We start from the raw sequence: 25,008 nt of genomic DNA on the forward strand, positions 1-25,008 counted from the left end.
CTCTCCTGTGTTCTGTGAGTGATTCTAATAAATTATTGAAAGGAGTGAGTTGTGGGAGACCCCAAAAGTGTAGGTGGCTGTGCAGAAGTGAAGGTGGCCTGGGGACCCCACTGGAGGCTGGTATCTGAAGTAAGGACAGTCTCACTGGGGACCTTACACTTTACCTTGTGAGACTGGATGTTAACTCTGGGTAGTTAGTGTCAGAATTGAATTAAATTACAGGGCTCCCAATTGGTGTTGGAGAATTGTCTGCAGAACAAATTGAAGCAAATGAGCCTAACTGTATGTGAGGCTGTTAGCATAATCACCCAGAGAATTATTGTAAGTGACAGGCAGGGAATATGTTGACTTTACATTCCAAGTGGCATATATCCGAAAAACAAAAGAGCTTTAACTGTTTCCAGTAGTATTAGCATTAATAGTAGAATTGTTTTCTTATTTTGAAATTATACATATACACATATAAATATATGATACAATAAATATATATAATGTTAATGTCACTTTGTACCTATACTTTCAGCATAAGAGAAAACAAATACAAATGTAAAATCAAAATGATTAAGTAAAACATTTCAGGGCTGGTTTCTCTGTTCATATCCAATTCTGGTGCTTAGGAACAGGGACCTATGCTGATGTCCAAGGGCAAAAAGCCCCACTTCCTTTAAGAAAGGGAGCAGGGGCTTCCCTGGTGGCGCAGTGGTTGAGAGTCCACCTGCCGATGCAGGGGACATGGGTTTGTGCCCCGGTCCGGGAAGATCCCACATGCCGCAGAGCGGCTGGGCCTGTGAGCCATGGCCGCTGAGCCTTCGTGTCCGGAGCCTGTGCTCTGCAACGGGAGAGGCCACAGCAGTGAGAGGCCCGCGTACCAAAAAAAAAAAAAGAAAGGGAGCAGGCCTGACCCTGATACCCAGTAAGGGGCAACCCTAGGCTTTTTGTTTTTCTTGCTTTTATTCCTTTTTGTTGGCCCTGTGCTGGGTTTGTTTATAAAATATTTTTTTGTTTAAATATTAAAAATGTTTTGTTAAATATTAAAAATGGAAAAATTTGTTAAATATTAAAAATGGAAAATTAAAAATTTGTTAAATATTAAAAATGGAAAACTCTATACAAAAAAAATGATTAAGTCAAACAAACAAAACCTGTCTTTATTAACAGACAACATCTCCAACGGAATTTACAGAAAAGCTCTAGAACTATTAGTGAGTTTACCAAGGATGCAGGGTACGAGGTCAATATACAAAAATCAATTATTTTTTATTTACTTTCTTTTTTTTTTTTTAAACTGAGTCTCTTTTACTCTGTATGTCCTCCTTCCCTCTTTTTTTCTTTGCCATTCATTTGTTTTATGTTTTGTTTTGGCTGCTTTGGGTCTTCGTTGCTATGCATGGGCTTTCTCTAGTGGCAGCGAGCGGGGGCTAATCTGTTGCAGTGCGTGGACTTCTCACTGCAGTGGCTTCTCCTGTTGTGGAGCACGGGTTCTAGGTGTGTGGGCTTCACTAGTTGCAGCATGCTGGCTCAGTAGTTGCAGTGCATGGGCTCTAGGCACGCGGGCTTCAGTAGTGTGGCACACAGGCTCAGTAGTTGTGGCTCGCGGGCTCTAGAGAGCAGGCTCAGTAGTTGTGGCACACGGGCTTAGTTGTTCCACAGCATGTGGGATCTTCCCGGACCAGGGATTGAACCCATGTCCCCTGCATTAGCAGGCGGATTCTTTTTTTTTTTTTAAACATCTTTATTGGAGTATAATTGCTTTACATTGTTGTGTTAGTTTCTGCTGTATAACATTGCCAGGCGGGTTCTTAACCACTGCACCATGAAGGAAGTCCCTTTTCATATACTCTCAATGGAAAATCACAAATTTACATTTTAAAATGCTATTTATAATAGCATCAAAAATATGTACCACCTAGGGGTAAATTTAACAAAAGATGTGAAAACCTTTACAATGAAAGCTACAAAACATTGCTAAGGGAAATTAAAGAAGACTTAACTAAATAGATATATTCATGGATCAGAAGACTCAATACTGTTAAGATGTCTGTCCTTTCCAAATTAATCTATATAGATCACAGTATTATCTATCATAATCTTAGCATGCTTTTTTTGTAGAAATTGACAAGCTAATTCTAAAACATATGTAGAAGTGAAAAGGACTAAAATAGCCCTTTTTGAAAAAGATGCACAATGTCGAAGGACTTAAACCACCTGATTTTTAGTACCAATTATAAAGCAACAGTAATCAAGACAGTGTGGTATTGGTGCAAAGATGGAGTATAGATCAATGGAACAGAACAGAGTCCAGAGATAGACCCACACATATATGGTGAAAGTATTTTCAACAAAGGTACTAAGGCAATTCATGGGGGAAGGGATAATGTCTTCAACTAATGGTGCTGAACAATTGGATTGCCATGTGCAAAAAAAAAAAAAAAAGGAACTTGACCCTTACCTCACACTACATACAAAAATTAACTTGAAATCAGTTTTAAACTTAAATGTAAGATTGAAAACTATAAAAATTATAGAAGGAAACATAGGAAAAGATCTTAGTGACCCTGCGTTTGGCAAAGATTCCTTAAAAGAGGACACAGAAAGCACAAACTATAAAAATTAAAAATGAATAAATTGAACTTCATCAAAATTAAAACTTTTGTTCTTCAAAAGGCACTATTAGGGGCTTCCCTGTTGGTGCAGTGGTTGAGAGTCCGCCTGCCGATGCAGGGGACACAGGTTCGTGCCCCGGTCCGGGAAGATCCCACATGCCACGGAGCGGCTGGGCCCATGAGCCATGGCCACTGAGCCTGTGCGTCCGGAGCCTGTGCTCCGCAACGGGAGAGGCCACAGCAGTGAGAGGCCCGCGTACCGCAAAAAAAAAAAAAAAAAGGTACTATTACTAAAATGAAGAAGCAAGCCACAGATTGGGAAAAAATATTTGCAAAATGTATATCCAACAAAGGGTTTGTATTTAGAACATATAAAGAACTCTTCAAACTTAGTGAGGAGACAAACAACCTAATAAAAATGGGCAAAAGATTTGACCAGACAGTCCATTAAAAAATATATAGAAATGGAAAATAAGCATATGAAAATATATCCAACAGCATTAGTCATGAGGGAAATGCAAAATAAAACCACAATGAAATAACCACTATGTACTTACCAGAAGGGCTAAAATTACCAAGTGTTGGTAAGGATGTGGAGCAACTGGAACTCTCATAAACTGCTGGTAGGAACGTTTAAGAAATTAATACATCTACCATACAATCCAGCCATTCTACTCCTAAATGTTTACTCAAAATGGAAGCATATGTCTATGGGACTTCCCTGGTGGTCCAGTGGCTAAGACTCCACGCTCCCAATGCGGGGGTCCTGGGTTCGATCCCTGGTCAGGGAACTAGATCCCACATGCTGCAAGTAAGAGTTCGCATGCTGCAACTGAAGATCCGACATGCCCTAACGAAGTTCCCACACACAGCAACGAAGATCCTGCATGCCGCAGCTAAGACCAGATGCAGCCAAATAAATAAATAAATATTTTTTTTTAAAAAAAGAAAGAAAGCATATGTCTACACCAAGACTTGTTCATGAATGTTCATAGCTGCTTTACTTGTGATAGCCTCAAACTGGAAACAACTCAAATCCCTCCAGCAGGTGAATAGACAAATAAATTGTGGTATATCCATATAATGAAATACTACTCTACAGTAAAAAAAGAACAAACTGTTGACATACACATGAACATGGATGAATCTCAAAATAATTATGAGGAATGAAAGAAGCCAGACCAAAAAGAACACAACTGTATGATTCCATTTATGTGAAATTCTAGAAAATGCAAGCTAATTTATCTTGACAGGAGATTAACGATTATTTGGGGGCAGAGGGAGTAGTAGGAAAGAATGAATTAGAAAGTGTCTTGAGGAAACATCTGAGGGAAATGCGTAAGTTCATTACCTCGGTTATGGTGATAGTTTCATGGACACATATGTATGTCAGAACATCGAATGTCCATCTTAAATATGTGCAGTTTGTTTTTTGTCATTTGTACATCAATAAAACTAAAAATGAGCAGGGAGACTGTTTTATTTTAAAATGTTAATGTCATAAAACACAAAGGCTGTGGAAGTGTTTCTAGACTGTTGCTACTGGATAGAACACTCTGTGATAGTGAAAATGCTCTGTATCTGCACCATTCAATATAGTAGCCAGGAGCTACTGTGGCTACTGAGCCTTAAGGTGTGGCCAGTGCAACTGACAAACTGCATTTTAAATTTTATTTAATTTTAATCTATTTTAATTTTTAAAAAAATTTTATTGACGTATAGTTGATTTACAATGTTGTGTTTAATTTCTGCTGTAGCGATTCAGTTATACATATATATAACATGTTCTTTTTCATATTCTTTTCCATTGTGGTTTATCACAGGATATGGAATATAGTTCCCTGTGCTATGAAATAGGACATTGTTGCTTTCCATCCTATATATACTAGTTTGCATCTGCTAATCCCAAACTCCCACTCCTTCCCTCCCCACCTCCCCTCCCCCTTGGCAACCACAAGTCTGTTCTCTATGTCTGTGAGTCTGTTTCTGTTTCATAGATATGTTCATTTGTGTCATGTTTTAGATTCCACGTATAAATGACATCATATGGTATTCATCTTTCTCTTTCTGACTTATTTCGCTTAGTATGATAATCTCTAGATTCATGCATGTTGCTGCCAATTCCATTATTTCATTCTTCTTTATGGCTGAATAACATTTCATACTGTGTGTGTACATATATACACACACACACACACACATCACACCTTCCTTATCCATTCATCTGTTGATGGACATTTAGGTTGTTTCCATTCCATTTTAACTTAAATGGCCACATTAGACGGCATGGTTCCAGATTAAAGGGAGCTAAGCATACACGAATATTAAATATAACCTCTGACCCTCTATTGAGTTCTATACTGGAGGATGAAAAATGCTACAAAGAACATTACTAGATCAACTTAGAAGACTAGAATAAGGATGGTAGATTAAGTAAAAGTCTTATATAAATGTAAATTTATGAAGTATGGCTACACTGTGGTTATATAAGAGAATATCCCTCCTCTTAGGAAGCACACACTGTGTTTAAGGAAAAAGGATGGTGATATATGTAACTTACCCTCAGATAATTCAGAGAGATAAGCAAATGATAAAGCAAATGGGATAAAATGTTAACAATAGATAAATCTGGGTAGAGTGTATATATGTGCTTCTGGTACCTATCTACTTGTATTTTTATGTTTGCAACTTTTGTAAGTTTAAAATCATTTCCAAATAAAAAGTCTTTTTAAAGACCTTTATATGTGATTGTGGTATTGCAGTTATATTTTTTAAAGAGTTCCAGTCCTTTAAGGATACATTATGAAATATTTATAGACAAAATGATATAACATCTGGGGTTTGCTTTCAAGTAATGTGGCATCTTAGCATGGGGGATGGGAGTATACAGGAAACAAGGTCAGCTGTAGATTGATTCTCTTGAAGCCGAGTGATATGCACGTGGACTTATTATACTAGTCAGTTCATTTGTTTATATATGTTTAAAATTTTCCATGACTTTAAATTCGGAAGAATTGGCATTTTCTCAATATTTTTTCGTTTGAGAATATTGTATGCCTTTCTCTTACTCGTTTCGTTTCCTTTGGTACAGGCTGGGAAAACTCATTTATACCAAATGCTTCATTAGGAAAATGATATATGCAGTTCATATATTCCTTAAAACGATAAAAATCCTCATTAAAACAAAAAGACACCTTTTAAGACCCCATCAGTGGCCACTTATTTCAAGCCATTTTAGACAGTGCACCAAGTTCCACTACAGCAAAATGCTTGGTACAGACCTGTCAGTACAACAGTTCTAATCCATATCTAAAAAATACTTACACAAGTAAAATTTCACTATTACAAATTCCATGTGACCTTTGTTTCTGAATATTTTGGTTTAAATTAATGTGTACTAGAGATCACATTCCCTGACTGTGAAGCCTTGAGATGATTTAAGTGTAGATGAGGCCAATGACGTTAACAGGGGAGGTGTTTTGCCCTCAAAATACGCCTTTCACTCCCAGGCCTTCTTTTTCCCAGGATATCATTTTTATCCTATTTGGCTCAGTGTTTCACTCAGTTAAGTGGTTTAAAGTTTGACTTTGGGAAGATTTCATTATTTTAATTGCGTAAGTTCAGTAACATATTCAGCTAAGCTCTCTCTTCCCGGCCTGTGACACAACGAACAACACCCAGTGGCTCTGACATGAGCCCAGACAAGGAAAGCATCTTCACAAAGCATAAACATTTTGTAACATGTCAAGAAAGTTCTCTTCCTGTGGGGGCCGTATCCCTAAACATGGAAATACCTTCACTGATAGATCCCTCTATGGCATGAGTGTTTGAGGTCACGGGAATGTATCTGTTTAGGAAAAGTTAAGACTGCAAATCCTTTGACTTTTCTATGCTAGATTTCTAGTTTTGTTCATCATTCTGAGTTTTCTTTCTTTTCAGAGATAGACTACTGTGCCTCACCTGACCACGGATGCCAGCACGAGTGTGTTAACACAGATGATTCCTATTCCTGCCGCTGCTTAAAAGGCTTTACCCTGAATCCAGATCAGAAAACCTGCAGAAGTAAGTTGCGCTGGGCCTTGAAGAAGGGTTTGTTCCTCAGATGGCCCTGTTGGTTTTCCTTCGCCTTGCAAATCTCAACCAGGTGCACTTGTACTAGGTATTTGTGTTTGCTAACAGCATTCTGCCTTTTATTTTACCTTTTGTCTCACCTGATCCTGTGATGGGGAGAATTTTTAGAGACCGCGTAGACTGGGTCTGTCCATCAGATTCATTTAGTGAAATCGAGGCCCAGGCTGAAGCTCCCACCTATTTGAAATGAGGGCACATCCTCCCTTCTTTTGACCACCCCCCGCCCCCAACCTGCAACAAGTATTTGGGACTTTGAGAAAGAAAAGGCTGGGTCCAGAGTCGGAGGCAAAAGGAGCTGGTTTCTTCCAGTCCTACAAGATGAGACACTTGACGGCTGCTAAGAAAGGGGAAGTTGTAGCTCTTTCCTCTTTGTTAGGAAGGAAGGAAAAATAGAAGACTCTGGGGCATCCCTGCAGCATTCAAGAGGTACATGGTGTCAGCAGGATGATATTAAGGATGTGCTGAGTGACTCAGATACTGTCGTCTAGCACCTCAGAGGGCTTGACCGGGGACCTAGAGCCCGGACCCCCAGTGGGATCTCTTTAAGAGATCTGTGCCTGAGAGGCTGCTAGAATGCAAGGTCTACAAGGACAGAGGTTCTTCTCTTCTTCTCACTCGTGAATCCTCGTCACCTCAGGGTTTGGCGCATGCTGGTGTGACACGATATTTAGTGAATGAATGAGCAAATGGATCTCTGAGATTTATCATCCCGGAGAAATGGCAACTATCGTCTGAATTATTCTATCTTGTTAGAAAGATGGCCCTTTTAAGGCATGCAAGTGTTTTCTCAAAAAGCATTCCCGAAGTTAGTCCACACCTATGCACACTGAATTGTACATGTTCTCCCAACAGTGTCATTCACAGAACTCTCTGGAACTCCCATTAAGGGACATAGTCTCTTATGTGTCCCTTTATCCACTTCTTCCTGGTGATAAGTACGGCAGCGTTCTGCATCACAGGACCGGATTTTCAAAAGTTTTACCATATATCTTTTCTGAAAAGCTTTGTGGTTTATAGAATTGAGTCCACAAGCTACAGTCTGCTTGCAGCACATGGTAACTCACACACTCACTCTAATACGCGTTAAACCTTGTACGGTGGCAGAGGGTGGCAGAGCCCATATTTTGAAACTGAGCCTCTCTCATAAAAAATGATTCCCACCACCTTGCCTGGATGCAAACCCCAGAAACATTCAAGCATCGGACGGGAATTTTAACTGAGAGCGTTCGGAATGTGAAAACAGTCAGATGGACAGTTTTCCGTTAGACCACACATGCATGCAGTACGTGGGAAAGGTCAGCCTGGCCACTCCTTTCTGTGCTATTTACACCTCTTTCTAGGGGTGAGAGTATCAGTGGCTGACTTCACCCAGAGAAAAGCACTCACCATTGGACTCCTTTGTGAACCCAAATCTCTTACCTGGGGGATAATTAGATCTGGTTCAACTCAGACACTCATTGGAGTTGCAGGCTTCACTGTGTGTCGCTTTTGGAGGGAGAAGGACGCGAGCTGGGCATGTGGCCATCAGTGGAGGGGACTTGGCTTGAAGCTCTGCATCTCTTACAATCATCTAGGAGTCCCTCGCCCTCTGCCCCTCCCTCCACATCCTGCCTGGAGAGACACTTGGAGTAAGAGGAGAGTCCAAGGCATGGACTGCACAGTTATCAAGGGAGGAGGCAGGCCAAGAAGAGAAGGACGAGTGCAGAGCAAGGGACCGTTTGGGAGTATTGTAACCACCGCCCACAGACGGCCAGTCTCAGGCTGCGGCCCAGCCCCAGTCCCTAACGCTCATTCATATGTATTCAGTGATAGCTCCATTTCCTCTTTAGCCAGGTGCCCTACTTTTCATCCAAGAAAAATGGAATTTGTTTTTAAAACCCAATGTCCTCATCAGCCCTTCTCCCAGCATCCTGCCTCATCATTACTTTTTCCATTGTCTTTGCTACAAACCCAGCCCTCGACTCCCGAGGTCCCTCTGGAAGCCACTTCGCCCTAATGCGCACACGCCGGCAGTTAGGGCAGAACGGAAAGTGAGCGCTTACCCTCTCTCTGGGGCGTTACATGGAATCGGGAAGCAGAGAAATGGGGCTTAAAATCTGGAGTTTGTTATTAGGAATCTGAGGATCTCGAGAGCATTAAAGACCTCAAGCGCAGGGTACAGCCATTCACGTTTAATCGGCAGTTGATGGATGTGGGCTATTTTCAATTCTAATAAGAAACCTATTTTTCAAAGGAATTTGATGTCATCCAATTAAACTGGAAAAAAAAGAAAGTTCAAGGCAGAATCCTACTGAAGAAAACACTCTTGGCCAGGTTTTGTTCTTCCTCCTCATCCAGGCATAATTTCTTTTTCTGCAAAGTGCTGTCATCGACTTAAAGCATAAATTATTAAGGCAGAGACACAGAGACCGGGACTGGCGGTCTAGGCGGGGGCCCCAGGGTGGAATCAGAGGCGGGTGGGTCCCACGTGCTGGACTCCAGGATTGCTCATGCTGGCACCATGGCTGAGACATCACATTCATTTTTTTTTTGGCCGCACCGTGCGGCATGCGAGACCTTAGTTCCCCAACCAGGGATCGAACCCGTGCCCCCTGCCTTGGGAGTGTGGAGTCTTAGCCACTGGACCATTAGGGAAGTCCTGGAGACATCACATTCTAAACCGCTGGGGCGGGGGCCACGGGCTGAGCCAGGGGATGCCAAGGCCGGTCTTGGCAGTGTCACTCATGCTGGCCGTGTGACCTTGGACAGGTTGCTTTGCTTCTCTGGACCCCCATTCCCTAAACTGAAGGAACACGACTTTCTGCTTTAACATTTTGTAGCCTGTCCAATTTTTCTAAAACTTACTTCTCTGTGCCACTCAGTTGGCATTATAATTTACTGTCTGGGTCACTGATCTTTCATGTTTTTATTTCTCATCTTCTCAGTGAGGTCTCCAGCTCCTTCGCGAGTTGGCACTCATAAGAGCTGTTTCATTGGTCATCTGACAGTCCTGCCATCTGACCTCGCAGGGTTATTGGACACTCCAGGCTTTGCCAGATAAACCTACACCCAAGCCTGGCCCATGTGTAGCTCATCGCAGTTAGGGAGGAGACTGGACCAGATGTGGGGGGGCAGAGTAGGTAGTCAATAAATACAGATTGAATGCATAAATGTGTGAATGACTAAGTAACAGGTGAAGAATTGTGACTGAAGCATGTAAAGAAAGCAAAGATCTACAGTTAAACCTCTGCTGTAAAGTTCCATTTGGAGAAGAGGCATTTTTAAATTGCTTTTTGCCAGATAGCTGAGTGATAACGTCTTTGAGAATCTTCATGTGTTTTAATTTAATTATTGTGTGTAAATCTTTCTTAAAGACAATGTTGGCCCTTTAAAAAATTGTGTTAAAATATACATAACAAATTTTACCATTGTAACCATTGTTACAGGTACAGTTCAGTGGCATTAAGTACATTCATGTTGTTGTCAAACCATCACCACCATCCAGCTGCGGAACTTTATCATCTCTCCGAACTGAAACTCTGTACCGATTCTCTCTCCCCCCAGCCCCTGACAACCCCCGATCCTATCTTCCATCTCTATGACTTCGCCTACTCTAGGAGCCTCATATAAGTGGAATCTTACAATATTTGTCCTTCTGTGACTGGCTTGTTTCACGTACCGTAATGTCTTCAAGGTTGATCCATGTGTGGCATATGTCAGAATTTCCTTCCTTTTTAAGGCTAAATAATATTCCACATTATATAACAGAAATAAAGACAAAAATAAACAAATGGGACTTAATTAAACTTAAAAGCTTTTGCACAGCAAAGGAAACCGTAAACAAGACAAAAAGACAACCCTCAGAATGGGAGAAAATATTTGCAAATGAAACAACAAAGGATTAATCTCCAAAATATACAAACAGCTCATGGAACTCAATGTCAAAAAAACAATCCAGTTAAAAAATGGGCGGAAGACCTAAATAGACATTTCACCAAGGAAGACATACAGATGGTCAAGAGGCACATGAAAAGATGCTCAACATCACTAATTATTAGAGAAATGCAAATCAAAACTACAATGAGGTATCACTCACTCCAGTCGGAATGGCCATTATCAAAAAAGCTAGAAACAATAAATGCTGGAAATGGTGTGGTGAAAAGGGAACCCTCCTGCACTGTTGGTGGGAATGTAAATTGATACAACCACTGTGGAAAAGAGTATGGTGGTTAAAAAACTAAAAATAAAACTACCATATCCACTACTGGGCATATACCCTGAGAAAACCATAATTCAAAAAGAGACATGCACCACAATGTTCATTGCAGCTCTATTTACAATAGCCAGGACATGGGAGCAACCTATGTGACCATCAACAGATGAATGGATAAAAAAGATGTGGCACATATATACAATGGAATATTACTCAGCCATAAAAAGAAACGAAATTGAGTTATTTGTAGTGAGGTGGATGGACCTAGAGACTGTCATACAGATTGAAGGAAGTCAGAAAGAGAAAAACAAATACTGTATGCTAACACATATATATGGAATCTAAAAAAAAAAAAAAAGAAAATTGGTACTGATGAACCTGGTTGCAGGACAGGAATAAAGAGAATAGAGAATGGACTTGAGGACATCGGGTGGGAGGGTGAAGCTGGGACGAAGTGAGAGTAGCATGGACATATATACACTACCAAATGTAAAATAGATAGCTAGTGGGAAGCAGCCGCATAGCACAGGGAGATCAGCTCGGTGCTTTGCGATGACCTAGAGGGGTGGGATAGGGAGGATGGGAGGGAGGCTCAAGAGGGAGGGGATGTGGGGACATGTGTATGCCTATGGCTGATTCGCTTTGTTGTGCAACAGAAACTAACACAGAATTGTGAAGCAATTATACTCCAATAAAGATCTATTAAAAAATTTTTTTAAATAAAATTCTGCAAAAAAAAAATTCCATATTATGTATATACCACCTTTTGTTTATCCATTCATCTGTCAGTAGGCACCTGGGTTGCTTCCATCTTTTGGCCATTGTGAATAATGCTGCTACGAACATGGATATACAAGTACTGTTCAAGTTCCTGCTCTCAGTTCTTTTGGGTATAAACCCAGAAGTGGAATTGCTGGATCACATGTAATTCTATGTTTAATTTTTTTGAGGAACCTCTATACTGTTTTCCATAGTGGCTGAGTGCTGGCTTTTAAAAACAGTGTTTACTGAGGATAATTTCATTTTCTCTGATGGTGTAATGAAGTGTAGGATTTGCAGGCCCTACACTAGGTGGCCCCAAACTGTGGGACCCTTTGTGTTCTGTGTCTGTTTGCTTGGCTTTTTGTTTGTCTGTGTGTCTGTGGCCGGAGTTTTATCGCCGGGTCTGTTTTTCTTCACTGAAGCTCTTGACTTGTTTCCTGGCATTCAGTCTGTTCTGCACAGGTAAGGCTGTTGATGAACTGAGAAATCGCGCACAGCTAACAATATTCTGCCTCTGTCGTGCAGGAGGGATGAGGTACAGAGAGAGTGCCAAGGGGTCCGTGACCCTCGTGGTGGGATCTCTTCTCTTAGTCCAGCCCCTGCATGTCGTGGGAGCTCTCTCCCTGTGCTCGGTCTGCAGCTACTTCTACTCGTGCTCTGTGCATGTGGAAAGTTTCACCCACTTGTCACATGGGAGCGCATATCATGGACCCTTTAAGGGATAGTCTGAGGTCCCTCGGGTGTGGGTTTCATTTCATTTTTTTTCATACATCTTTGTCTTTTCAGGAAGGGAAATCTTTCCTAGGGGCCCCAATAAATTCCTCCTATGTCTCATTGGCGAGAACTAGGCATATTCCCAGCTCTAGACCAATCACTGACAAAGGAAAACATGGTTGCCAGGTTGCCTTAGACAACTCATGACTCATGCCTTGGGGGTCAGGATTCTGGTTTCAAGAAGACAGGGTAATAGTTGTTGGCAAGGCAACCACCAATGTCTGCCACATCCCCAGGAAAGAGAACAATGCAGTTAAATGCATCCAGCTCAGCCCCTGAGGTTGCTGGTGACCATTTCTCCCAACACCAGTCCCATAGAGGCCCTCCACAAGCTTATTTTATTTCCCGTTATAGTTCTCCGTCTCTCCCATTACCTTCTCTGGTGTGTGTAAGTTGCGGGGGGCGGGGGAGGGGCACGGGGGGTGGGGAGTGGCCTATCTTGTGGTTTTAGCATTTTCTACCAGAAAATGAAACTGCTAATTGGCTGCTGGTTGTGATGCTGCTTCCCTCTGCTGGCAGAGACACAGCTAGGATGGGGGTGAATGTTACCATAGGACAGAGCTGCAACTACCTGGGCCAGCATCAGAGATGCGTCTTCTCCAGTTTCTTGATACCTTTGCTGTTATGCTCTCACCCAGAGCCGGGTTGAGCATTGGATCCTTCTTCATGCAACTGCCTGTTCCTGCCTCCCCTAAATAGCTGGGTATCTTGTAACATCAGCTGTTGTGTATTCTGCCTTGTGCTGTCCCATGTCACTGTCAGATGTCACTGCCAACAGCAGCTCCCTACATGTTTTGAGCCCTAGTTATCAGGTTAACTGTAAGAAGAGGCTGAATTTTCCCAGCTTTTCCATCTTTCTTGGGGGGAGATGGGCTGGGAACTATGGCGCTCAACCCATTTCACCAACTTTTTGGCCATCAGATGGGGAAGAGACCTATGCTGGAGAACGCGGAGGCTCGCTGCAGGTGCCAGGTTCTCTTTCAAACAAGCTCATGGAGAGCAGGAGCTGTTGTCTCCATCCTGTAGAGCAGCGGTCCCTAACCTTCTTTGGCACCAGGGACCGGTTTTGTGGAAGACAATTTTTCCACGGACTTGGGGGTGGTGGGGTGGAGGGGAAACGGTTTTGGGATGATTCAAGCACATTACATTTATTGTGCACTTTATTTCTATTATTATCACATTGTAGTATATAATGAAATAATTATACAGCTCACCATAATGCTGACAGGAGGCGGAGCTCAGGCTGTACCTTGAGCGATGGGGAGTGGCTGTAAATACAGATGAAGCTTCGCTCCCTCGCCCCGGCGCTCACCTCCTGCTGTGCGGCCTGGTTCCTAACAGGCCAGGACTGGTACTGGTCTGTGGCCCGGGGGTTAGGGGCCCCTGCTGTAGAGCATCTTACTTACTGAATATTTACTGTGAGGGGCTGACCTCAGCCCTTGGAGAAGCCCCGAGCCTGAAGTAGGATCTGCCCTTTCTCCCCTCAGGGATCAACTACTGTGCGCTGAACAAGCCGGGCTGCGAGCATGAATGCATCAACACGGAGGAGGGCTACTACTGCCGCTGCCACCGGGGCTACACCCTGGACCCCAACGGCAAGACCTGCAGCCGTGAGTGTGCCCGGGGCAGGGGCTCTGATGGGAAGGCCAGGTTCACACACAGGCCCCCAGGCTCGCTAGCAGCCAGTCACTTTTGAGGCCCCTGGGTTTCCAGTGAGCTTGACGGTCCGACAGGCTTAACGTTCCTGGCCTCAGTTTCGTCACCTGTAAAATGGGACTAGTCATGCTACCTACCTCAGAGATTGGACTGTTTAGTACCACATACTAGACATGTGACCCCGGGCAAGTTCTCCAAGCTTTGACTTCCCCATCTGTTTAAAAAAGTGAAGATAATCATAGTATTGGTCTCCTAGAGTTGTTAAAGGGAAAAATCAGGACCATTTCAATCTCTTAGCACTGTGCCTGGCCCAAGGAAAACATACAGTTAAAGATAATCGTTCATTATTGTCATGGAGCCTGGCAGAGTAACCAGTGCTGGGCCCGGGGTGAGACAATGGGACGGAGGAGGCAGACCTCAGAGAGCACTTGGGCTACCGCAGAGCTGATCTGAGGGCAGAGCTGAGAAACATGGGACTTTTTATGAAGACTTTTCTTTATTTTCTTTTGTAAGAGGCACAGCAAAGCTCCATTTGGTGATGTCAATGCGCGGAAACGTGCAGGCTTTGCCAGCTGGATGGCTCTGTCGTTTTTATGAGGCACAGTCTCCACTGGTCCAGGCCAGCGGGGGTGGGGGTGGGGCGCGCATGACACTGCAGTGGAGGCCTGTGACCCTGGTGCGCTGGAGAGGGGTGCAGTGATGTGACCAGCATAGAAGGGGCCCTTTGTGTCGCTTTCCACCCGGCAAGCCGCACATCTGCTCCAGCTCTGGGGAGAGATAGATTGTGAGTGAGAACGGTGCAGCTGTTCAGCACTTGGACCTTCAACTGCCCGGAGGGGAGGTTTCACAGATGAAGTGTTAGATAGACAGCCGTCCTCAGGAAAGCTAGTGCCCCGTCCCGTCTCCAGAGGGAACAGAGTGCCTCGATTAGGCTTTCTAAGGATTGATCTCGGAAGTCAAAGAATTTTTGAACCAGAAAGCTGGCACTGCTCTGCATTTGCCTCTGGAAGTCTCTGAGTCCTTATGAGAAACCAGTGGTGAGGAAGAGTCCTTCCACTCTTCAAGAAGATGCCCTGGTGAAGATGGATCTGTGTACGGTCTGCCTTCTTCCAGGAGTGCGGGGTCTGCCATCTGACGGCTCTGGCAGGTATCCCAGGGCAGGCTTGGCATGGCCTCGATGAGCCCACCTAGAGCCCCAGGGACCACGACCTGCCTCCTTCCTCTCTGGGATCTAGTGAGAAGGACCATCTAGTCAGCTTCAAGAAACTGAAAACCAAGCCATTTCTTCCCAGGGGTCCCCAGAGAAAGGCATGGTATCCTCTTCCCCATGGGGGCTCAGGGAGCCCCCCAGGCCGTCATGACCGGAAGCCCTTACAAGGCACCTGCTCTGTGCAGCCACGGCCGTGAGCGCTTCCCAGGCACTCGCTCACTTTACCTGCCCTGGAGCCTTATGAGGCATCGACATTCTTATCCCTATTTAAAGATGGGGAAACTGCGGCACAACAAAGTTAAGTTTCCCGGGGGTCAACATGACTGGTAAATGGTATAACTGAGATGTGAATACAGGCCTCTGGCTCCTGAGATCCTGCAAGTGTTTGCAGGAGGCAGATCCCCTGGTGGAATGTTCCAGAAAGCACCAGTCCCAGGCCCTGTGGGAGTCAGAGAGGCTCACCCAATGGCCCTGCACAAGGCCTCCAGTGTCCCTCCAGTCTCCGGGTGTGCGTTTCCTCCGTCAAGGAAATCTGGGAGGCGGCCTGCAGGGCTGTCTTGTGGGAGCTGTCCACCACAGCGGTGTGTCTGTTACCCTAGCGGGGCCGGCTGTTCGGGGTCCCGGTGCCAGGATCGGCCACGCATGCAGGCCTTGGCTTTGGTTTGCTTTCTGAATCTGGGTGTCCTGGTTATGGGGGGTGACAACGCTTTTTCATTTTCAGATGTAAAGAAACTATACAGTTAATTCCTCCCCAGCAATGTACTAGTAATAATAAGCGTTCAGGAAGTAGTTACTGTATGCCAGCTACTGTTCTGAGGGCTGTGGGTCAATCAACTCCTCTCACCACGTTCCTCTAAGAAAGGAATCGTCAACCCCATTTCTCAAGTCATGAGATGATGACAGAGAGGCCAAATGACGGCCCAGCATCCCACGGCTGGGAAGCGGCGAATGTGGGGTTTGAGCCCAAGTAGTTGGGTGCGGAGCCCTCATTCTGACGCACTGTTCTGTCAGCTGCGGGCTGTGGGCTCAGCAGCTCGACTTTCCTGAGCCTGGCTCTCCTCTCTGTGACAGTGGGGAAGGCACCTGCCTGCTCTCAGCGTTGCCCCGGGGATTGCAGGTGATGCGTGCCCAGGCCTGGCACAGAGGGCTGCTGTCATGACCACCCATGACAGGAGTCGTATGCACGTTACTCCTCAAAGAAATGCGAAGAAGAACAAACAAGGCCAGTGGCACAGCATAGAATGAAACCTTCCACATCACTCTTTTTGAAGTGAAATAGCCCAGCAGGGGCTCCCTGGGAGGTGGTTTTGTTTTTTAATGCCCCCTCGCTGGTGGGCGCAGCGCCCTTGGTTACTTTTTTTTTCTTTTTAACATCTTTATTGGCGTATAATTGCTTTACAATGGTGTGTTAGTTGCTGCTTTACAACAAAGTGAATCAGTTATACATATACACATGTTCCCATATCTCTTCCCTCTTGAGTCTCCTCTCCCTCCCACCCTCCCTACCCCACCCCTCTAGGTGGTCACAAAGCACCGAGCTGATCTCCCTGTGCTATGCGGCTGCTTCCCACTAGCTATCCGTTTTACGTTTGGTATGCCATGCCTCTCTCTCACTTCGTCCCAGCTTCCCCTTCCCCCTCCCCGTGTCCTCAAGTCCGATCTCTAGCAGGTCTGCGTCTTTATTCCGGTTACGCTGTTTTCGTGTGTGATTGCCTCAGGGGTGGATCACTGCGCCGAGCAGGACCACGGCTGTGCGCAGCTGTGCCTCAACACCGGGGACTCCTTCGTGTGCCAGTGCTCGGAAGGCTTCGTCATCAACGAGGACCTCAAGACCTGCTCCCGTGAGTCCCCGTCGCACTTCTCTTACAGGGCACAAGTTTTCGCAACAGGCGTGAAAAATGTGACGACTGCACAGGACGGCAGGCCCCCTCTGTCCCCTGCTCTTGGCACCCTGGAGATCGTAGGGGTGTCTCCTGGGGACTGCGTGCCTCCCCGGTGCAGAACCTGCGGCGGAGGTGGGGGCGTGGTATAAGCACGACTGTCACTTGATTCCCATCCTCAGTAGCCCAGGAGCCTCGAGGACCTCTCACCGGGCTGTTGGGTTTTGCAGGAGTGGATTACTGTTTGCTGAGTGACCACGGTTGCGAATACTCCTGCGTCAACACCGACAGATCCTTCGCCTGCCAGTGTCCCGAGGAACACGTGCTCCGCAGTGATGGCAAGACCTGTGCCAGTGAGTATTCTGAGGTCGGACGACCGGGACTTGGCACAAGCGATCGTGAGTGGGGGGCACTGAGGACAGGGACCACCGGTGTGTCTGCACCCCGGTTTCGTGGGTGAAAGTGTGTGAAGGCCTCTCCCGGAGATTTCCGCGCTGGTGGCTGCTGCTTCCCCGGCCCGAGCTCCTTTCCCCACTCCTGAGACGGCTGCTCCCTATTCCTGTCTGCCTCGCGGTCATTTTCGAGCTGGAACGAGTTATAATAATGCGGACGCATTACTGACTGGGGACTTCAGGCGGGGCTCTGGGCTGAGCACATGCTTGGTCCGGCCGCAGCCCCGTGGAATCCCCATCTTCCGATGAGGTAACTGCAGCTCAGATTAAGTAAAGAGCCTAAGGTTACCAGCTATTAAGTGCTGGGTTCAAACCCTGGGCTATGTGACTCCAAAGTCAGTTCTGGGAGAAGGGGAAGCTGCTGAGAACCTCACCCGCAATCCGGATAATCCGGCAGCAGATGGTGACGTTTCCTGGGTACATACTTCCCTGCAGCTGGTCCCAATTCCTGTCTCCATTACTTTAAAAAAAAAAAAAACGACTCCCAGGTATTCTTCTCTTCTTCACTCAAGAATGCTGTGTTTTCTGCCCTGCAATCCTGTTTCCAAGTTGGCCTAGATAAAGATTAAAAAATAGTCATTTTGAGAGAAGGGTTCACAAGTGGAGGGAAAGGATTGTAATGTACCGTGTCTGTCCTGCTGGTCTTTCTGGTTATGGGGCCAAATTCCCTGACCCCTGATACAATTGTGGCCACAACTTGTCCACCTTTTTATATCGTTTGTTCTCTTGGGCAGGTGAGCTGATTGCACAGCTGGGTGTGCCTCTCTAACTATGCAGCCTGTGAGAAAATGTTTCCCCCATTTGGGATAGAGTCTTGAGTCTTATGGCTTGCTTGTGGCTGCCTGCCCAGCTGCCTCCCAGCCCGCTGCTCTGGCCAGCATGGCCAGCACAGCCAGCACAGGGACGGGCTGGGTATGGGGGTGCAGAAAGAGGGTGGGTGTGTCGAATTGTATCTACCTTTGAGTGCATGCCAAAGCCAGAATCACACTTTTTTAACTGGTTTGTTTTAATTCTCATCATCTTAGATTATTCATGCCTTTCTTTGGTCCTCCCCATTACTGTGAGGACCAAGAGCTGACTATAAGATAGTTGCAGGACTTCTACGAAGTCCTCATGGCCCTTCCAAACAAATGCTACTCCTCTCCTTTACAATCGCGTGCCCGTCTCCCTCCCTCCCTACATCCACATCTGTTATGGCCACTGACGCTTTTAAATGTTGCCCATTTTCTCATTTATAGTGTTTGTAACTAATGATACAGTGATATCATCCGCATGAGTAAATGTTCAACAATGCCATTAGAAGTGAATTTTGATAAGTATTTATTTATATATGGTGTGTCCATATGAAATGTGAGATGATCAGATGGGTTAGAATTATCCTGTCCTCAGGCAATGGTGGTATGTAAGAGATGCATTTTACCCATACATATCTGTTGAGCTTGTCCCCTAATTGAAGACTCTCTGTCTGCCCAAGGATGATTCTGTCTAGCTGCCCTGTCCTGAAATAATGGGCTGTGTTTTCGGTGTGGCCATAGTTAACTGGGGTTGGGATGTATGTTTCCCAGCTCTACGTCAGATCACAAAGAGCCTGATGCCGTGACTGCATCTTTTTTGTAAATCATGCTGGGCTCTGGATGGGGAGGCAGCTGGGGTTCAGCCAGGCCTGGCTCAGGAGCTAAGGGTGTCCTTCACCCTCCATAAAGGCAGCCTCCACTTAGAGCCTTGATAGCAGGTGTCCTGAAGAACACTTCACTCGCTTTTTGGAAGGTTCTCTGAAGCATGGAGAGCACGCCCAGTTTCCCAGGGCCCGGGAAGGAAGTAGACACAGTTATGCCCACACCCCTGCAGGCACCTTGGGCTCTCCGGCCTCTAGAGTGACGCCCATCCTCCCTTCCTCTAGGTCCCCTGGCCCCCAAGCTGTGATTGCCCGTAGGAGCCTTCCTTGCCTTGGAGTATTGTTCCACAGACTGGGGGGTAAGGTGGGGAGAGGAATGGGGGAGTCTCCTCTACAAGCTGCAGCTGAGAGGACTCCTCCCATCTCTACCTCCTGGAAATTTCCCTGAGATAGACCTAGTACAAGGGCATCCCAGCACCAGGAAAGACTCTATAGGCTAGATGTGCATGGAACACACAGCCCACTGCCCTGTGAGCTCCTGGAGGTTAGAGACTGGATCTTGTTTGCAGCCTGAGTTCCAGGCCTGGCCCACAGGAGATGCTCTATAAAGTTCAGTGAATGAGAGAGTGAATGGACAGAGACCACCAGTCTTTTCATCCTGTGGCACCTGGCACAGGGTCCACCCCTGCCCAGTAGCCTTCAGTGGCTCTCCACTGTCTCCCTCAGTTTCCAGTCGAGTGCCTTGATTTGGCAGTGATGGAGAACCCCTTCCTCCCCTCCTGAGCCCCACCCAGGTCTTCCCTGCCCCTTCCAGTTCTTATGGGGGCAGCTCCCCTATCCTCTGAGTAAGCCCTGTACCTCCAGCCCATCCCCTCTCCACTTAGGACAACGTCCCTATCCCACCCTGCTGGCCGAAACCCAGCCCAGGGCCAGCATCCCCTCCATGGGGAACTTCATGCCCCTCTCACCTGCTGGGAGCAGCTCTGCTCCACCCACTGAAGGCAGGCTCCACTAGGACCTCTCGTGGCCCCACCTCACCCTGTGGCTGTCTGTGCTCAGATCTAGAACCAGTGTGGCAGAGTAGAAAGAACACTGAACTTGAGAGCCCAAAGACTGGGTTTAAATCCTATAGCTCCCATGCTGGGCAAGGGAATCGACCTCTCTGGATCTGATTGTTCATATGTAAACTGGGAATGATCATTTCTGCCTCTCTCTCAGGGCCTCTGTGTGGCACAGGGAGAGACATTCATTGGGAAGCTTGTCAATTGCCATAAACCCTAAGGTACTCTTGTTATGGTCTTGCTTCCCACTGCTGGACTGCCCCACACTGAGGAGAGGGCTGAGGTAGCATCCTTGCCTTGCTGCCTGGAGACCCACTCCCAGGGCCAGGCCTGCCCCCCTTGTGGAGCTCCAGAGATGGACCACCCTGGGAGGAGTCAGACTCAGGAACCCAGGGACTACCTTCTTCTAGCAAGTGGAGGGTGCTGATGGGGATCTGAGCCACAAGCATAGGGCACTGGGAATTTCCGTTGGGTATACTCCTACTCTGGCCACCAGAGGTGGGTGTGAAATGCAAAGGCCTTTTCCAACCTGATGCCTCCCAGCTTGACTTTGAAGGACAGAAGCAACCCTGAGCAGGGCAAGAGGAGTGTATTAGTCTGCTTAGGCTGCCATCATGAAATACTGTAGGCTGGGTGGCTTAAACAGTAGAAATTTATTGTCTCACAGTTCTGTAGACTGGAAGTCCAAGATCAAGGTGCCAGTATGGTTAGGTTCTGGTGAGAACCCTCCTCTTGGCTTGCAGATGGATGCCTTCTTGCTGTGTCCTCCCATGACAGAGAGAGAGAGAATAAGCTGTCTTGTGTCTCTTCTTAGAAGGGCACTAATCCCATCATGGGGGCCCCACCCTCATGACCTCAACTAACCCTAATCATCTCCCAAAGGCCCCACCTCCAAACACCAGCACATTGGGAGTTAGGGCTTCAACATATTAATTTGGGGGGAAACACAATTCAGTCCATCACAGAGAGTGAAGGCAAAAGACCACCTTTACCCTCATGTATTCACATTAGAGGTTTAACGAAACAGAAGGAAACTTAAAGATCTTTCCTTTCTTTTGTGGGAAACAGGCACAGGGAGAAAACTGGTGCCCTCAAGCTGGCCCTGGGGGTCAGTGACAGAGTCAGGACTAGAACTGGGGTCTCCTGACTTCAGGATCTCTTACCCAATGTGAGATACCCTTTAAAAGTACATCTCGGGCTTCCCTGGTGGCGCAGTGGTTGAGAGTCCACCTGCCGATGCAGGGGACACGGGTTCGTGCCCCTGTCCGGGAGGATCCCACATGCCGCGGAGCAGCTGGGCCGGTGAGCCACGGCCGCTGAGCCTGCGCGTCCGGAGCCTGTGCTCCGCAACGGGAGAGGCCACACAGTGAGAGGCCCGTGTACAGCAAAAAAAAAAAAAAAAAAAAAAAGGACATCTCAGTTCAGCTGCTTCTGTTCTCTCTGAGAAAGAGCCTACACAGAGTTAGCAAACGAACGGCTGCTCCTAGTTTTATTATTTTAAAAGGCCAGCAAATGGTGTAATTCTATCTCTCGGCCTTGGTTACCCTCTTGGCAGGTGGCCACTGTGGCTTTCTCCCTCTGGGGTTGGAGTTGGTTTTAATAACCTCCTACGTGGAGCCCCAGACACAGGATTGCTGTTTGTCATCGCCACAGAGGTGTGAGACCTCAGAACACATCACCCCATGACTGCTGCACCAGAGACGTGCGTGAGTCACCATGAGTCACGTGCATGTGGAATCCAGATGTGAGGAGTGCAGGCTGTAGCAGTGTGTGGGGCTGCTAGACACGGGCCCTAAAAACCTGTGCTATGTCCTGAAACTCCTGCTCACCTTGATCACAAATCGCAGACCCCATTCACGATGAGGGATTAATTAATGTGTAGACCTGCCTCCTTACATGTGAAAAAAAGAGGATCCTTCTTTTAGAGGGAAAATGTTTTCTTCCTGCACCCTGAGATTTCTCCTGAGTCCTCTCATCCATTTCACTTAAGTGATGGTTCCCAATCAAGTCTGTCCTCACTCTCGTCTCTGGATTTGAGTCTAGGTACTTCCTTAAGCTCTTGGGTCGTTGATTCTCAGTCTCCACAAGTACTTACCATGGACCTGCATTTTTGTGCTGGTCATATTGTGCTGGGCACTGGGCATCCCTGGGGTTGATGCAGGTTCAGTTTCTGCCCTGACAGTGTTTAAAGTTTCTCAGGGAGGAAGGATATTAAAGATGGATCATCCGTTCTGTGTGATGAGAGTCATGATATGGGAAGAAGAGGTGTCACAGGAGCGTGTGGCAGGGGGACCCTCACCTAGTCTAGAGGAAGTCTCCTGAGAAAGAGATGTTTGATCCAACACCTAGAGATTGATGGAGGGAGCTAGCCAGAGATGGAGGGTGTTATGGACTGAATGTGTCCTCCCCAAATTCATATGTTGAGAGTCTAACCCCCAAGGTGATGGTGTTAGGAGGTGGGGCCTTTGGGATGTGATTAGGTCATGAGGGTGGAGCCCTTATGAATGGGATTCGTGCCCACAGAGCTCTCCAGCCCCTTCCACCATGTGAGAATACAGGAAGTCTGTGACCCGGAGGAGGGCTCTCACCCAACCATGCAGGTACCCTGATCTCAGACTTCCAGCTTCCAGAACTGTGAGCAATACATTTCTATCGTTTATAAGCCACTCGGTCTGTGGTATTTTGTCATAGCAGCCTGAAAGGACTAAAACGGAGGTGAGCAGTCTTCCCAGGCACAGGAAATAGCACATGCAAGCCCAGGGTCCCGAGAGTGGACTGAAGGAAGCTGAGTGTACTCAGTACTGAGTACTAAACACTGAGTACTGAGTACTAAGTACTGATGTGAGAGGGAGCCTGGAGCCTGGAGAAGTGGGCTCTTTTAGAGTTACATTTAGAGTTACATTAGACTATATAGAGACCCAGCCTCCCTTGAGAAAACCATTTTAGTTTGTCTTCTGAGAATCTACCAGCCTATCTGAGCAGACTCTGCTGACCCTGCTGGGCTAGGATGACCACTGGATGTGCAGCTGGACCAGGGAACATGGAGGTGATAGACTTGTGATCTAATCACGCCTCTGCCCCCAGCACAGCTGACACTGATCATCTCTGCAGGGTGAGGGGCCTTGCGAAAGTCCCTTCCTCTCTGTGGCCATCAGTTTCCTGGACTCTAAAGGAAGGAGTTGGACCAGTTCATCCCCAAGGTCCCTTCCAGCCTGAGAATGAGGGTAGAGCCTGGCAGAGTAAGTGCTCTGCTAACACTTGCTGAATGAATGAATTCTTGTCGGGGTGCCCACCATTCTCCCCAGGCTGAAGGCACCCCATGATCGTGAGTCAGGGATGGTGGCTCTCTTTGTCTGTTAGGGAACCACTGAAGTGCTTTCGTAGTGGGAGTACCTTTGGCTCTGGGGAGAAGCTGACTCCAAGCTGGTTTCCAGACTTGGTGACTGGAGGGCAGCTAGAGCCTGTGGTTGGGGAGTTACCACGTGTAGTTCTCTAATTATGAGTGACCGGAATGTCCCTGGTGTGCAGAAACTGGACATTTTGCGGAACAAATATGAATTGAGTTCTGCAAGGCTGGTACATAGGAGAGAAAGGGGAGCCCAGCTGATCGCCGGCATCCCCACCGCATGGGTTCTGATTTAAAACACCTGCACAAAACCCCTGGGCGGTGGATCTAGTTACCCTCGGTTTTCAGAGTAGAAAACTGAGGAAATGTTTCCTTGTACTCAGCAGGCATTTGCTGAGGACCTGTTGTGGGCCAAGCATTAAGTTAGGTCCACAGAGAGGAGGGCAGATGCAGCCCGTGGTGCCCTGGAGGTCAGAGCCCATGGGAGCGTAGTTCAGTGAGGAGGTGGGCACAGATCCAGAGCAACCGCATAACTAACTGTTCAGTGACAGCTGTGATGTTACCAGAGGGGGCAGATGCCTGGTGCTTTGGGCCCTATGCGGGGGGGTCTGGGAAGACATCTGGAGGAGGTGGCGGAGGAAGGAGGGGCAGAGGAACGGCTGTGCAGAGCCCTGTGCGGGGAGAGCTTCTGGCTTGGTACTGAGGTTCTGAAGGAAAGTACTCAGAGTTGGGGGAGTGTGGATGAGATGACGCAGCAGGGCAGGTCCCGCGAACCTCACCGACGATTCTGTGTCTTATCCAGACTCTTGGACGCATTAAAGGATCTCAGGCAGAGGGAGGGAGTGATGTGAGCAGATTCACATTTTGGAAAGAGGACTTGGGCTGAGTCGGGGAGGATGGGCTGGGGGGGCCGGAAGTAGGTTTGTGGAGACCCCGTTAGTGGACGATGTAATAACAGCCCGAGAGAAAGACGATAGCGTGTGGTTCATGATGGTGGAGGTGCAGAATCGTCTGGACACTTGGGAAGGTCTCTGAACATAAGTTCTGGGTCCAGTGCCAGCATCTCACCCCTGGTGGTTTACTGGAATCATCTGTGGGGCTTTTAAAACATCCAGAAGCCCAGGCGGCACCCTGGACCCCCAGAAATAGAGATTATCTTACGGTGATTGATGCAGCCTCCTTGGAGGACAATTTGAAAATACGTATCCAGTTGTAAATGTTCATTCTCTTTAAGCAGGCAGTTCCACTTCTAGATGTTTATCTTTCAGACGTGCTTTCACGTTGTCTGCAAAACTACAGGCACACGAATATCCATTGCAATAATGT

General features: G+C 46.8%; 1 protein-coding gene across 7 annotated transcripts in view; it reads left to right on the plus strand.

The window, feature by feature from the left end:
* The window catches only part of MATN2 (matrilin 2), a 155,416-nt gene that overhangs the window by 110,556 nt on the left and 19,852 nt on the right, over positions 1-25,008 (plus strand). For 5 of the 7 annotated variants that reach the window (XM_060127879.1, XM_060127882.1, XM_060127877.1 and 2 more), the window contains exons 7-10: positions 6,543-6,665; positions 13,950-14,072; positions 17,047-17,169; positions 17,439-17,606. In XM_060127879.1, coding sequence (XP_059983862.1) covers positions 6,543-6,665; positions 13,950-14,072; positions 17,047-17,169; positions 17,439-17,606 — 537 coding nt within the window. The remainder of the gene's footprint in view (positions 1-6,542; positions 6,666-13,949; positions 14,073-17,046; positions 17,170-17,438; positions 17,607-25,008) is intronic. The other 2 variants (XM_060127878.1, XM_060127881.1) reach the window with 1 other exon arrangement.

Source organism: Lagenorhynchus albirostris, chromosome 17 (genome assembly GCF_949774975.1).
Source record: "Lagenorhynchus albirostris chromosome 17, mLagAlb1.1, whole genome shotgun sequence".
Taxonomy (NCBI): Eukaryota; Metazoa; Chordata; class Mammalia; order Artiodactyla; family Delphinidae; genus Lagenorhynchus; species Lagenorhynchus albirostris.